The following is a 15,078-nucleotide window of genomic DNA, read 5'->3' on the forward strand; positions in this document are numbered from 1 at the left end:
CACCCCCTCGCCTTCCTCCCGTGCCCGCACCGCGCCCTCGCCCACGCCCACGCCCACGCACACGCGCAGCACCTCCCCGCCGACCACCAACACCACCTCCCCCTCGACGCCCTATGCACACCGCACGCGCACCAGGACGACTCCGCTGCCACCTCCGCCGCGTCCCAGCGCAGCTCCATGCTGCACGACGTGCCCCCGCTCTACATTGACGTCGACCTCGCCCACAAGGACCACGCACAGAAGGACTCTGTCGCCAAGCACCACCCCCATCTGCTCCCGGGCCCGGACCAGCACCAGCACCAGCACCAGCACCAGCAGCACCCACCGTCGGTCGAGCACAAGCTGTCAGCACCGATCGACTCCCTGTTCGAGGACTCGTCGCCTATCACCTCGTTGCTCACCTCCGCCGCCCCGCCGATGGAACCCATGTTTGGGCCGTACCACTTTGACGCGCACAGCTTGAGAAGCTTTTGATGCCCGCCTTAGGGAACCCTCGTGTGTCGTATAGTGGCTTTCCGTGCGTGCGCTCGCCCCTTTTGTGGATGCGCGTGTCCCCCGTTGCTGTGTCGGTTTGTGTCTTTATCTGCTCTCCGCATGTGTAGATTGTCACTCACCTACCGTATTTTTAGCTCGTGTATATATGTGTGAGTCGTATCGTATGGTTTTCTAGTGCCATTTTGTACATTTTTTTCTTTTGAGGACACAGGATAAAAATAAAAAAAAAGTATAATAATAACAAACAAAACCCAATCAGGCGGCACCATCGCCGCCTGCCTCCTGACACCATCAAAAACCCCCCACATTTTCGTCCATCGTTGTCCATCTTTGTCCATCTTTAATGTCCATATTATTATACTGTACAAGTATATACCACTTGCTTTACCTTGCCCGCTCTTGTTTGACTCCGCGTCTCCTCCCCTACCTCACTCCATCATCCTCATCACACTCGTCCGACTCCGACCTCTCGTCCGACTCCGACTCCGAGTCATCCCCCAGAATTTCGTATCCTTCCACTCCGTCAAACGCCTCCCCTCCCCCTCCCGCCCCCGCCTGCCCGACAACCTCCTCCGCCACTTCTGCTCTACTGCCCCAATCTTCCTCCTCCTCATCCTCCTCCTCCTCCACCTCCTCCTCCAAACTCGCCGCATTCGCGCCCGCCACGCCCCCCGGCCCTTGCTGCTGCTGCTGCTGCTGCTGCTGCTGCTGCTGCTGCGGCTGTTTGACAACCCCCTTCTTCGTCGCACGGCCCGCCGTCACCTTTCGAAACCCCCCGTGAATCTTCGGCTTCATCACCTGTCCCAACGACGTCCGCGCCCGCTTCTTCTTCGGCGCCTCCGTCTTCGAGTACGGCATCAGGATCTTCTCGGCCCGCTCCTTGCCAACATACGCCACCGCGTTCTCCACCAGCGCCGCCTTGATGATCCGCACCAGCTCCTGCTGCCCGTGCTCCGAGAAAAACCCATACTTCTTGTTATACGTCCCGCGCGCCGCCTCCGTCTTGCAAAACTGGATCGCTCCCGCGATCGACATGTCGCACACCTGCACAAAGTTGTTCTTGTGCCGCGGGATGTGCGACAGCGTGTACGCGTCCGGCAGATGGAACTCCCCATCGCTGGGCTCGTCGTCCATGTCCAACCGCTCCCTGTTCTTCTCCTTGATGGCCACCCGCAACACCGGGTGGTTGCACCGGATTTCAATCACCTGGTACTGCCTCGACGCCGCGTCCTTTCTCGGGTCGTACCCGTACCGAATCCACGCCTGATGGAACGGCCCCGGTCCCTGAAAGCTGTACGCCACGGTCGTAATCGCTCTCTTAAAGCTCTTCCTCAGCCTGCTCGCTATCCCCTCGTACAGCGCCCTGCGAATCCACACCGGCCGCTCCTGAAACTTGCCCTCCAAAATTCCGCACAACGTGTGAAACGACTCCACCCCGCGCACCACCGGCGGGTTCATACAATCCTCCGCCGGCTTCTGCGGCACCGTCTCCGCGTCCGCCGAGATCCGATGCGAAAGAGCCACCAGCCGGTTCGCGTCCGACCGCCGATCCTCTCCAAGCTTACGCCCTCGCGTCTTCGCCTTCCCCGCCCCCATCCCCGCCGCCGCATCTGTGTTCACCCCAAACTGCCGAAACCAGTAATCCGTCGTCCCATACTCCTTCTGCCCGCGCACAAACCTCGCGGGCCGCAATCGGTCAATCGCATATTCCTCCTCCCCCACGCGCCGCCCCGCCCTCTTCCCCGTCGCGAGGTTGTACATGCTCTCCCCGGCCGCCTCCAGCTCCACCATCATCTCGCGCTCCCTATCTGTGAGCGCCGCCGCCGTACCCCGTTGCTGCCGCGCCGCCCCTCGCGGCGCCGCGTGGTGCACGTGGTACTGGAAGTCGGCCAGGCTGCGAAACGTCGTCACCCCGTCCACAACCCCCGCCACGCGCGCGCGCGCCTCGTCCCCGTCCGCCATCACGCACAGCACGAAGAGGTTGCTCGGACGCGCCGTAGGCTCGGACGCGATGTTCGACGCGCTGTGCCGCGCCCCGGGCCGCAGGTTCAGCGTCAGCGGAGCGCGCGAGGCGAGCGACTCGCGGAGAGAGTGCTCACCGCCTAGCGCGGCCACCGCGCGCGACGCATCGCTCGTACGCAGCACGCCGGGGAGCTCGACCACCGAGAGCTGCGGCGGCGGCGGCGGCGGCGGCGGTGGTGGTGGTGGTGACAGCGGCTCTGGCTCCGGTGAGGGGGTGCGCGGCGCCGCCGAGCGCGACGCTGCGGGTTCGCATTCCATGCTACGGTGCACCTGGGTCGCGTGGACAGGCACACGACTGCCGGCCAGCGCGCGCGGTGAGGGGGGGAAAGGCGCGTAAGGGAGCGGGAGGAGCGGAGACGGGGATTAGGAGACGGGGATTAGGAGACGGGGAAAGGTCAAGCGTGTGGGAGCGGCCGGGAGAGAATTGATCGCACCTTCTGTAAGCCGCAGAGTGCTCTCTGACACTCTCACGGTGTAAGAAGGCCCTGGGGTTTTGCGGCACCTGCAGGCTGCTCCTTCTCCCTGATCTCCGAGCGCAATATCGCCGGCTTCCCTCACCAGCGCCCGTCGTCTTGTCGCGCCCGCTTCGCCGCTCGCCCATCCCAACCATCCCAATCATCCCAACCATGACGACGCCGTGCTTCGGTCTCTCGGCGCCCGCCGCGCTTCCGCCGCAGTTACGCCAGCGTGCATCGCGCGTGCGCCACCCGCGCATTGCCGCCGCGCCTGTCCGCCGAGCGCGCGCCTCGCTCAAGTCCGCGTCGGCCAACGGCGCGGTCGACCCGGCCTCCAAAAAGCATGGCACGGGAGGCGCCATCCCGCGCCTGCCCGAGCCGACCGCCTCGCTCAAGTCTGCGTCGGCCAACGGCGCGGTCGACCCGGCCTCCGAAAAGCATGGCACGGGAGGCGCTATCCCGCGCCTGCCCGAGCCGACCGTCGTTGAGGTCGAGTTTGCACCGGGAAAGACGGCGCGCTTCGAGACCGGGCGCGTCGCGCGCCAGGCAGCCGGCTCTGTCGTCGCGCGCGTGGGGGACACGGTCGTGTTTTGCACCGCGTGCGCGGAGAGCGCACCATCGCCCACAGTCGATTTCCTCCCGCTGCGCGTGGACTATGCAGAGAAGTTCTCCGCGACGGGCCGCACGTCGGGGAGCTATATGAAGAGAGAGGGACGGCCCAGCGAGCGCGAGGTCCTGATCTCCCGCCTCATCGATCGCCCGCTGAGGCCCATGTTCCAAGAGGGGTATTTCACCGAGACCCAGCTGCTGGCAAACGTCTTTTCGTACGACGTCGAGCACCCGCCCGATGCCCTGGCCGTTTGTGGCGCGGCGGCCGCGCTGCACATTTCGCACATTCCCTTGGTTGAGCCGGTCGCGGCGGTGAGGATTGCCTACGTGGATACCGCGTTTGTGGTCGAGCCTAGCGTGGCGCAGACTAAGCTGGCCGCGTCCGAACTGGTCGTTGCCGGGACGAAGGGTGCCATTTTGATGGTTGAGGGATACTGCGACTTTTTGACAGAGGAACAAATCATGGAAGGCATGCGCATCGCGCATACCGCCATTGGTAATCTGTGTCGGGCAATTGAAGAGCTGAGGGTGAAGACGGGCGAGAAGGAAAAAGAACTCGACGGCTTGCGCGTCGTGCCCGCGGAGCTCACGGAGAAGATCATCCACCTGGCTACCGACTTGGATGACGCCCTCGCAGTGATCGGTAAAAAGGATCGCGATAGGGTTGTCACAGAGGTAAAGAATAGAGTCTTTGCACAACTCGAGCCGAGTCGACAGGACACTATTTCAGACCCAGACGGATCTGCCGAGAAGCTCACTTTGCTCAAGCTCGCGTGGAAGAATTTTGTCTCGGAACGCATGGTCACGCGTATTTTGGATGACAACATCAGGCCGGATGGGAGGGATGCTTTTACAGTCAGGCCCATTACGATAGACCCGGCGCCGTTACCAAACGCCCATGGATCTGTTTTGTTTACCCGAGGAGAGACCCAGACGCTGGCTGTGGCTACGCTGGGCGGCGACAACATGGCACAGCGGTTTGAGACTTTGGAAGGAGAGGACGCGGCGAGGTTTTATTTGCAATATTCATTTCCTCCATCAAGCGTGGGAGAAGTAGGAAGGGTTAGTGCACCTGGTCGCCGGGAAATCGGCCATGGGAAGCTTGCCGAGCGTGCGTTGCTGGCGGCGATCCCGTCCAAAGAACTCTTCCCGTACGTGCTCAGAGTGGAGAGCAACATTACCGAAAGCAACGGCAGCTCGAGTATGGCCAGCGTGTGCGGAGGCTGCATCGCTCTTCTGGAAGCGGGAGTTCCTCTGAAGTCGTCAGTGGCGGGTATCGCGATGGGACTCGTTGTGGATAAATCATCGGGCCATGATCTGACCACCGGGGAGTACCGCGCGGTTGTACTCACGGATATTTTGGGAATAGAAGATGCGCTCGGTAGTTGCGACGCCAAGTTTGCAGGCAACAGAGATGGGTTGTCGGCTCTGCAACTGGACGTCAAGCTGCAGGGTATCTCTATGGATCTGTTTTCTAGAATACTGATGCAAGCCAGAGCTGGGCGAATGCACGTTTTGGATTGCATGGACGCTGTCAAGGCCAAACCTAGCCCTTCACTGCCCGAGTCAGTGCCCAAGGTCGAAGTGATGAACATTTCGCCAAAGCGGATAGGTGATGTGATTGGTGCCGGCGGCAAGACTATACGGTCCATCATTGAACGATGTGGAGGTGAGGGTACAATGCAAATTGGGATTGATAACGACGGAAGAGTTTCAATAAGTTCGGCGAGTAGGGATATGATCAAGAAGGCCATGGGTATGATTACTGGACTATCGATGACTGTTGACGTTGGAACAAAGTTCAAAGGCAAGGTGACCAAGGTTCTTCCATTTGGAGCGTACGTGGAAATGGTCGCAGGAAAAGAGGGCTGGCTACATATTTCGGAACTGGAGGATAAGAGGACTAACAATGTAGACGACGTATGCAAAGTCGGTGACACGGTTGAAGTCAAGGTTATAGAAATCGGTCGCAACGGGCAATTCAAAGTGAGCCGGAAGGCATGCCTCGCTGGTAATACGAGGGAACAAACCCAGGGCACCGTTAATCGGAAAGACAGGGTGCAGTAAAGTTGAGCGCAACGGGTAGAGTAAGGCAACAGTCACGAGACGCGAGACGACTTTCGTGCACCATCGATACACGAATAATGCTGATGACATCGGGACGGTATTTGCTGGAGCCACAAACTGCTGATGCCACAAACAATTGCCCAGGGCGGCAATGAGAGTGAGGATGCGGTGGTTTTCTGGTTTGGAAGTCCAGGTTTCGGGTTGTTGTCCTTGAAGGTGGGTGTGGCACGGGGAGATGTCCTGCCCTGTACTGCTGTGCGCAATGTACAGTGTAAATACTGTACAGGAAGGGGGTTGACTTTTCAACAGCGGTTTATGAAAACAGAGAAAATTTGCTGACACTAGATTTTTTGTTGTCGAATACTGTACAGTACTTTATACGAAATGTGCTTTCTTTTTTTTCCTGTCAACATTGCCAGCTGCATCACGGAAATTTAAATGACGCCTTTTTTCTTTGAGAGCTACCCCCGCACTGAACCTGGTAGAAAGCGTGAGCACGAGCCAGTGCACTGAATCTCACCCTACTCGCAGCACCTGCCCCTAGTGTCTAGACGACAAGTGATTTGCCTCATATGAGGTCAGGCATGGCCTCATGTGAGGCCAGCTTTCTTCTTTGCAAAAATACATACGCTACATCGAAACTTTATGATGTCAGTTCGGACACCATTTCTTTACCGTATATGCCGTTGGCAATAACATCTTGCAAAACATTAGGATAGCTGTTGTGGATACACAGAATGGCGAAGAAACCAATGAAGTTCAATACACGGTTGCCATTTTAAACAGGCGTTTTGGTTACGAAGATATCGACACATAACGTTGTGAGGTTGGTCAAAAAAGCTTCTTTTTTAGGCATTCTAAAAATGGCTGGAAAATACGTGCAGATCTCACCAAACTCCATCCTTCGGCAACGCATAAGTCAACTGCGGTGGCGAGAGTATCTTTTTCCTCCTTGTTGCGGAAGCACAAGTCGAGAAAAAATAGGTTGAAAAGTAGCCTCATGTGAGATCGAATGGCCTCAAATGAGGTCACTTGTCGTCTAAACACTAGGGCTTCCAATCAGGCCACCTTTAATGTGCAGGAGACATCTCCACCCTATGCCAGCATTTCTGTACCACGTCGACAACTTCTGAAAGTCGAGACCCCAGCCGAGGTTCGCTGCAACACCTAAACTCATCCGGGAGACTGCGCAGCGAGCCCACCTCGGGCGATTATGAGCTGCGGTACCAAAACGACGAGACAGATAGGTTGCTGTACCGCACTGTACCTGTTTGCATCCGCAGCGGTCCTGTGACTGCAAACAAACTGCCGTCTCTCTCATGACCTCATCGTGAGTTTCTGTGGTCGCTGCACACCGTGAGAAAGGAGCTGGCTTAGTATAAAACTACGACGCGGTTTTTGGCAATCGGCCAACGATAACCATGTCGACAAGCGGTTTGCGTCACACAGGACGGGGCCTGAGCTTCTATTAGACCGCCCCTCGCGTTGTCAATCCGAAGACATTTGACAACCTCCAAAACAAATGTTGTCAAACACTCCGCTCTTTGCAATCTGACTGGAGAGTTTGAGGACTTTTCGCTTTTCTCCATATTCAGTCTCCCCATGGCTCTACGCTCTATTGTGCCCCCTTAGAACTCTCAACTGGCCTCGTCGTCGCATCGGAACGAAGCTGAAATGTGAACCCTACCCGACTCTCCATGTTCAGTCTCTCCATGGCTCTACGCTCTATTGCGCCCCCTTAGAACCCTCAACTCGCCTCGTCGTCGCATAGGAACGAAGCTTAAATGTGAACCTTGCCCGACTCTCAGCGATTTTGACCTTGCGTGCGTCCATATTTCGTGTATACCAAAAGTCGCGCAACACGCGGTAAACGTCGAATTCTTTCAACTCTCAGCTTGCCCTGCTTCTAGCTCTCATAAATAGATGAAACATGCATCTCCCGCTACAAAACCCTCATGTGACATTGTAACCCAACCTCTCAAACTTCTTCCCACTATACGTAGTCATCTGCCTTTCTAGGCATGTTTTACGGTCCACTCTCCGCATCAACTGCCATGAGTGCCCAGAGGCCTAGTTAACGCTGGCTGGTATTCCGAGCAGACTTGTGTACCTGACCCTCTGATAAAAGCTGGGTAGTCTGGTCATGATCATTAAGGGGGCAAGGTATTCCGAAACCGTTAATGGAATATACGTGGTGATGGAAGTCATGAGACAACCATTGACTTTAAATGGATCTTCCGAATCGTGCCTCCGCTCCAGTCATGAGAATTTTGGACGCACTCTCCGTCCTGACTGAAGTTGTCTTCTTCCATTTCCCCGTCGTTGTCGTGCACAAGTGCTTCGATTATTGGACTGAGTCGCGCGCCGGAGCAACAGATTCAAAGTGTCAGGAGCAAAAGATTCAGAGTATCAGGAGCTCAATGCCCCACCTGCGCAAACTGACTGATCTGACCTGTGGCCGCCATGTGGCATGGACATGGAGTTGGAAGAACTTACCTTGATCCCAGCGTTGTCTTAAACTTCGTAAACATCAAATACGTTTCTGCACCCCCCTTTCGCGCAACTTCACATTCAAGCTCACCGGATCTGGGATCTCCGTAGATTTTCGCAATCCATTGCTGATTTCATAAATCGAGGAATAAGGAAAGATACAAACCACACAATTAGTTGCTCAGTCTCCCACAGAAGTTATCTTTAACATTGGCTGGTATAAAAAAAAATCAGCGGAAGAATAAGCATCCCTCGTGAGAAAGAACGCACCTCGACGGTTGCTCCACTTGAGTCCCATTCGAACCGACATGTAGACGACGGGATTGGGGGCGTATCAAGGGCTACTTCCACATCACCGGCCTTGTTGGGGACAATCTTAAACTCAACTTCAACTTCTTTTGCTTCCCCAAGAGCAATAACGAGAATTAGGATGCCTATCAGCATGACATTCCAATGGAAGATCATGATCCAACTCTCTACCTTCTCCGCCAGACAGAGTTGCCGGTCAGTTGACTTTCGAGGGAGCAGATTTCAGGAAGAGATTCACAGTGAGCGTGGGGTTTGTACTCCAATCGTTGCTGAGCGGGTTACCAGCTTTCTAGAATTAGTTAACCCCCCAGTTTCCAGAACAAAGCGCAGCTTGGATTAGGGGCTTGACCTGACCAGGAAGAACAGGAATGAATACCTTTATGCCAATAGAGCGAGAGTCAAGTGACACCAGGATCCTGGTTCCACAAGACGGCCCAGCACACGTGTACAGTATCTTCCAGAGTACACGTAAAGTACTGAAGTGAAGTGTTGAGCGTTGCTCGCGTGTACACGTGGAATACTGTTGCCTTCATGCCATTACAGATCATCGAGCTTACACTATGGCACAGGTCATAATATATCATAATATATCATAAGTTACGCCACCGCCGACGCTTATGTGCACCTGCCGCAACGCTTGACGAGCGGTTGACCACTGCATCGCCATCTGATTGCCCAACCCTCAAGCGTGCATTGGTTCCTTTGCTTGCCCCAGAGACCCTCGGATTCCAATTAAGCTCGAACCTAACTCCTTGTCTCTCTAGCCGTCTGGTCGCCATGGTAAAGCAATACGAAGGGACGCATACTGCGAACCGGGCAAAGACTGGTGCGGGCAGAAGGGCCATTGACGCGCGCTTGCCGAAAGTCATAGAGACCCCCAAATCTCTTTTGGCATTGAAGGGCCACTCGACGTCCGCTGTTTGCACAGCTGTTCTCAACGAAATCCACGCTTTGAAGAAGCCGTACTGCAGAAAGTTGCAACGGAAGAACGAAGTGCTACCTTTCGAAGCAGGTGGGGAGGTGCATTTGGAAAATCTCGCTCGACTGAATGACTGCGCTCTATTCGCCTTGGTCAACCACACCAAGAAGAGACCACACAACCTCATCCTAGGGAGGACATTTGGCTTTCGCATCTTGGATATGATCGAATTCGGCGTCACCAACTTCACCCCGGCAGCGTCATTTCCTAATGTTAAGAGCTTACCAGGTTCGAAGCCGCTTATTTTATTCAACGGAGAAGACTTTGACTCTAATTCACGGACCAGAGAGTTGAAATCGCTTTTATTGGACATCTTCCGAGGCCCCGACGACGTTAAGGCACTCAACCTGTCCGGCGTCGACCGCGCCATCGTTTTTACATTAGAGGGAGATTCCCGCGTTAAGTTTCGTCATTACGCAATCGAACTGAAAAAAGACACATCCTCTACTCTTCCGAAAGTCGTTTTGAAGGAGGCTGGCCCACGTTTCGACTTAGAAGTGCGACGGTCCCAGGAGGCCCCTGAGGGTCTCCTCAAAGAATCTTTCAAGAAAGCCAAGGACCCCAGAGTGGGACACAAAACGAAAAATGTCTCACGGGATGAAATGGGCGATAAAAAGGGACGCGTACATGTTGGTCGCCAGGATTTGTCCAATCTCGTTCTGGCGAGGATGAAAGGCTTGAACAAGAAAAAGCGTGGGAGTGAGGATGTGGATGCAGATGAGAAAAAAGAAGGGGAACGTGGCGATACTGAACGCAGTGATGATGAGCAAACAGATGACCGGGAGATGGCGTCATCTCCTAGAAAGCGGCAAAAGATTTCCTCAAGAGATTCGTAGCGTAAACACGAACTTCCATTATAAAAATTTACATCTTTACTAAAGCAGTTGCTCATCATTGTCCTCCACAACAGCAAGACTGAGCACTTCAAATGTTGCTTGACCACGGGTTGCTTCTCGTAACGTCTCGTCAATTATCCTGAAGCATCCAGGATCTACCAAGACGGTAGCCTGGAAGTCTGGATCCCATTCCTCTTGTTCCCACTGTTGGACATGCTCTCTCAGCTTCTCCCGCACAGCTTTCCCTTTCGAGGAAGGTACGGATATCTGCAATCTCATTTGGGCACGGCTGATGCTCATGTGTTCCTGTAACTGCTTGATTACAGACTGCGCCTGGACCTTTTTTCATTGAAACCAACAGAAATAATCACATAAACAGTTAGGAAAAGCTCACATTCAAGACAGCGGCTAAGGACAATAGCATTGAACCGGCATTGACATAACACACGCAGCAGACGTGACGGAACATACCTTTGCAGTCTTATTAGGAAGAACAGCATAATGTATTGTATCTCGCATAGCTCGCTCAATAATCCCAACACTGAAAGGTCTCTTAGTGGATGGGTCTACACACTTCTCTGACACAATGACTGCTATCTCATTGAACAAGTTTTCGGCTTGATACTGCCGTTCCCGTCCAGAAACCTGCAGTTCTCCCTTCTTCAAAATTTCTAGTACAATCGCGCCCTCGTCCTCGGTTTTGAAAGCATCCACGAGGTCCTTCTTCTTCGCCAGAACCCCTTTCGACACGTTTGTGAAGACACTCGAGGTTTGCAGGACTTCGTCCAAATCGTCTTCGTTGCCCTCCCGCCAGGATATAACTTTGTTCTTGTAGCACGCGAGCTCAAAACGCTTTCCTCTGCGCTTCAGGCGCACAACAGCCACATTGGTCAGCCGTACTTGTGACACTGGCTGTTTCAAACTCATGTCAACTTGTTTCTTTGTGAGTTTCTCTTCTAAGTGAAGTCCAACTGACAAACAAAGGAGGGGTGTGATGCTGTGTTCCGACCTCTGGTTTGAATCGGTAAAAAATGGTCTGTGCTTAGGTTGTTTCGGTTGGGCTTTGCTTCTCTTGAGACGACGACGATGGAAAGGATCGAAACAGCCCGACTGCGAAAAGTCCAAAAAAAATGAGTTGAACGACGGGAAGCTGGTACAGTCGACCCTACGCATTAGTGCCGCCCCGTGTAAAGACTAATAATACGGCACTAATTCGGAGCGGCACAATCAGATGGCAGAACCACTACCCGGCCAGAACTCTGTTATTAGAGCGTCTCCACCGGTGTCGTCCAAATCAGACACGGTCCAAATTTTCTATTGCTGCGATTGGCTATTGCTGGTCGACCATATTCAATCCTTGAACCTCTCCAAAAGATCGTCCATATTCTTTTGGAATGGATCTTCGGTCCGGCGGCACCTTTCCCCACTGGTGCACTCTAATTTTTGCCTGGCTCCCTCCCATTCCGGAAAAAATGTCAGTCAGTACTACAGTTTCGCATCGTGTTGGCGGCAAGCCATTGTTTGTGGGAAATGACGATCCAGATCATGTCAGGAGAATCGCGACTCAGATTATTGTTTAGGATTGGACATGCCAGTTGGACGGGTTCTCCCTGGTTGTAAATAAAGTTTTTTATCATACGCGATATGCACCGTGATTTTAATACAATTCTCAATAAACTCAATTACAGTAGGGGCAAAAGAAGCCATTGAATTTCTTGAAAAACTCAAAGTATTGCAACCTATCACAGCACTCCACCTGTCCAGTCCAAATATCCGTCAACAAGTAAACATTTACTTGCCGTTGGGTAAACATTGACCACCCATCAACAAGTGAACATTTATTAGTTAACATTTATGTGCCCCATATCAATATGCGAATGCTCTTTCTGCATGCGACGAGGCGTTCTTTGAATATACGCACTGCACTTGGTTTCCAAGACGAGATAAATTGGCCTGGTTCGGCAGAGAAAAAGCGAGATGTTCTATGGTAGATCATACAAATATATTTTGTTTTCACATTATTTATGGGTGTGATCTGCAAAGACCAATTCTATTCCATGCGTGAAGCTGTTACAGAGCATTCTGGGTGAATGGAATGAAGTCACTCAAAAGTGAGAAGGGATAGCGCCCAAATGGGGGGTGACATCCTGAATAAGTTTAATATACGTAGTGAGACTTCAAGATACTGAGTATTTTAGTAAGGCGACATTACTAGCACGTGAGCAGCTGGTAGGGAGAAATTCATCTATGGTGTCCTCTGGATGGAACGGCATTTCTTAGGGAAACGGAAATGGTGATCACTAAGTCACCTCTGTCAAACACATTACCTCGGATATCATCCTATACTGTACTCTCATTATGAGTTTCGAATGCCAAAAAGGGGATTTGCAACTCATTATGAGTCTCTAATCCCCGACACAGGGACCACCAAACAGAAGGGATTCGAAACTCATAATAAGGTTGACACCACATACCCCGTGGAAATAAACTTTTACTTGCCGCTCATTAAACATTAAACACTTCAACAAAGGTACCATGAAAACATGTGGCTTTAAAGTTATGGTTGTAGTACAAACCATACAAGGCGTTCTATACTCAAAGTTGTAGTTGAGTTAAACGGTTAATAGGTAGAAGTTCCCGTAACAAAGTTTGCAAAGCTCGCAGTTCCCTCCGTACTCACGAGAGGAGATACGGGACTCAATGGGATAACACAGATAGATTCAATACATAACTTTGTTTACCATTTTACTTTCGTGCCTGCTTACCGATCTCTATCAGAAGCGTCAACATCAATAATGTCAACCACCGGTTTATTATTTTTCAAGCCTTGAACGTTCCTTATATCTTCGCCAGTCGTTTGGATTTTCAAAAACAACGTCGAGATAGTTTTGCGCAGGACAAGATCCTGTGTCACTTCCTTGCCGGAAATTAACACAAATTCTTGTGATGACATTTTGACTTTCTTCATTAGGCAACTCAGAATCCCAATTAGGGCATGAAATGCTGGCATTGCATTTCAACTTTCATTGTCAGATCTCTAAGCTTTTCCATCTGTACAAATAAGGAAATACGCTCTTCTAGATATGTTTCCCATGTCTTAGGGACTGGTCGCCATTTTTGTACTATCCTCTTGGCTCCTTGTGATGCAGTCGGAGTCCTGATGTATTGACAATACTCACTGCTGATTTGTTTGCACTGAGAAGAACAAATGCCGTGCGAAACGCTTCTCAGACTGCTTTGTAAAGGCACTACCATCCCTTTATTCCCTCCTTTCGGAAAGATGCTACTCAAACGTTTCACTATTTCCGTGACTTGTCCTACTAAATGAAGATGGTACCAGCGCACAATTTGAATCCGAGGCCTTTGCATCACCGCTTTGCATGATTTTCCTGTTCTCCAGAAAGGGAACGCCCCCATCCTAGTTTTAGTTATCTTTGAAGCGATAAACCATTTTATTTAATTCCTGACGACTTTTCGGACCGCAGATTACATGCAGAACGCTATTCTCACTTGTTTCAAGCATGAAAATATCGAGAGAACTAGATGTTGCAGGCTCTCTGTCATCATTCTTAAACAAACATCGTACATGACACACGAATGCAGACCCTCTCACAATCTCACTGACAAAATTCTTTGGAAGCCACTCCTTCACGTCCATGACGGAATACGTTTGTGACTTGTCATGAAATGATGATGACAGTGCATGAGTTCTAACATCAAAAGGGAAATATGAGACTCTGGTCTTCTATTTGGAAAGTATGTGGATCAGTAAGATTAATGACTTCCTCTAGCTCATTCGCTGTCGCGGAATTGTTAATGATCATCTTGTTCGATCCGCAAAAAGCTGACTTTCCAAATCAGTGAGACTGCAATTTTCTAAAGATAGGGATTCAAATGTAAATCGTCTCCACATCTAAGTAGTTCTCGTAAGCAAAAAACATATTAAAATGCTCTCAATGAAACTGCTACACTTACCCAAGAACCACAAAACGTAACATCACAGGTGAGTACATGAACTGTCTATTCTACGGTCAAGAGTTCAGACTCAGAATGAGAATTCTCTCAAAGCAAATGCATACTGCGCATGCTTCGAGATCATCATCATTCCCCTGAGCCGCCGCTTAGGGGCGCCTTAGGGTCGGAGAAGGTACTGTACTGTGCCTACGTAATGTATTCTCATTTTGAGTTTCGAGTACCAAAAAAATGGGACTTGAAACTCATTATGAGTTTCGAACCCCCAAAAAAAGGGACTCGAAACTCAAAATGAAAATGGCGTCGAGGCATGGCCAGGGGTCGCTTCCGGGGCGGAGCAGGTACTGTACTGTGCATACGTACAGTATTCTCATTTTGAGTTTTGAGTACCAAAAAAATGGGACTCGAAACTCATTATGAGTTTCGAACCCCCAAAAAAAGGGACTCGAAACTCAAAATGAGAATGGCGTCGAGGTACGGCTAGGGGTCACTTCCGGGGCGGAGCAGGTACTGTACTGTGCATACGTACAGTATTCTCATTTTGAGTTTCGAGTACCAAAAAAATGGGACTCGAAACTCATTATGAGTTTGGAACCCCCAAAAAAAGGGACTCGAAACTCAAAATGAGAATGGCGTCGAGGTACAGCTAGGGGGCGCTCCAGGAGCAGAGCAGGTACTGTACTGCGCATACGTACAGTATTCTCATTTTGAGTTTCGAGTACCAAAAAAATGGGACTCGAAACTCATTATGAGTTTGGAACCCCCAAAAAAAGGGACTCGAAACTCAAAATGAGAAAGGCGTCGAGGCATGGCCAGGGGTCGCTTCCGGGGCGGAGCAGGTACT

At 51.8% G+C, this 15,078-nt stretch overlaps 4 protein-coding genes; 1 reads left to right on the forward strand and 3 right to left on the reverse strand.

The window, feature by feature from the left end:
- The first annotated feature begins 3,143 nt into the window (after positions 1-3,143).
- CHC_T00000588001 (hypothetical protein) lies at positions 3,144-5,648 on the forward strand. The gene has a single exon (XM_005718054.1). It carries the CDS (start codon positions 3,144-3,146, stop codon positions 5,646-5,648), a length of 2,505 nt encoding a protein of 834 aa, XP_005718111.1.
- Positions 5,649-6,687: 1,039 nt separating this feature from the next.
- CHC_T00000589001 (hypothetical protein) lies at positions 6,688-6,969 on the reverse strand. The gene has a single exon (XM_005718055.1). The coding sequence runs from the start codon at positions 6,967-6,969 to the stop codon at positions 6,688-6,690; it is 282 nt and encodes a 93-aa protein (XP_005718112.1).
- Positions 6,970-9,037: 2,068 nt separating this feature from the next.
- CHC_T00000590001 (hypothetical protein) lies at positions 9,038-9,796 on the reverse strand. The gene has a single exon (XM_005718056.1). It carries the CDS (start codon positions 9,794-9,796, stop codon positions 9,038-9,040), a length of 759 nt encoding a protein of 252 aa, XP_005718113.1.
- A 505-nt stretch (positions 9,797-10,301) lies between these two features.
- CHC_T00009295001 (Ribosome maturation protein SBDS) lies at positions 10,302-11,435 on the reverse strand. XM_005718057.1 is given in 3 exon segments: positions 10,302-10,601; positions 10,734-11,189; positions 11,190-11,435. 2 exon segments carry the CDS (start codon positions 11,187-11,189, stop codon positions 10,302-10,304), a joined length of 756 nt encoding a protein of 251 aa, XP_005718114.1. The 5' UTR covers positions 11,190-11,435.
- Between the last annotated feature and the right edge of the window lie 3,643 nt (positions 11,436-15,078).

Source organism: Chondrus crispus, genomic scaffold, assembly GCF_000350225.1.
Source record: "Chondrus crispus Stackhouse genomic scaffold, scaffold_362, whole genome shotgun sequence".
NCBI lineage: Eukaryota > Rhodophyta > Florideophyceae > Gigartinales > Gigartinaceae > Chondrus > Chondrus crispus.

Bases quoted from the DNA above. Each gene is read 5' to 3' on its own strand.
- CHC_T00000588001 (XM_005718054.1), top strand. From the start codon at position 3,144: ATGACGACGCCGTGCTTCGGTCTCTCGGCGCCCGCCGCGCTTCCGCCG.
- CHC_T00000590001 (XM_005718056.1), bottom strand. From the start codon at position 9,796: ATGGCGCGGTCGACGCCGGACAGGTTGAGTGCCTTAACGTCGTCGGGG.
- CHC_T00009295001 (XM_005718057.1), bottom strand. From the start codon at position 11,189: ATGAGTTTGAAACAGCCAGTGTCACAAGTACGGCTGACCAATGTGGCT. The intron at 10,602-10,733 runs GTATGTTCCGTC...CAATGAAAAAAG, and splicing joins TTCCTAATAAGACTGCAAAG to GTCCAGGCGCAGTCTGTAAT.
- CHC_T00000589001 (XM_005718055.1), bottom strand. From the start codon at position 6,969: ATGAGAGAGACGGCAGTTTGTTTGCAGTCACAGGACCGCTGCGGATGC.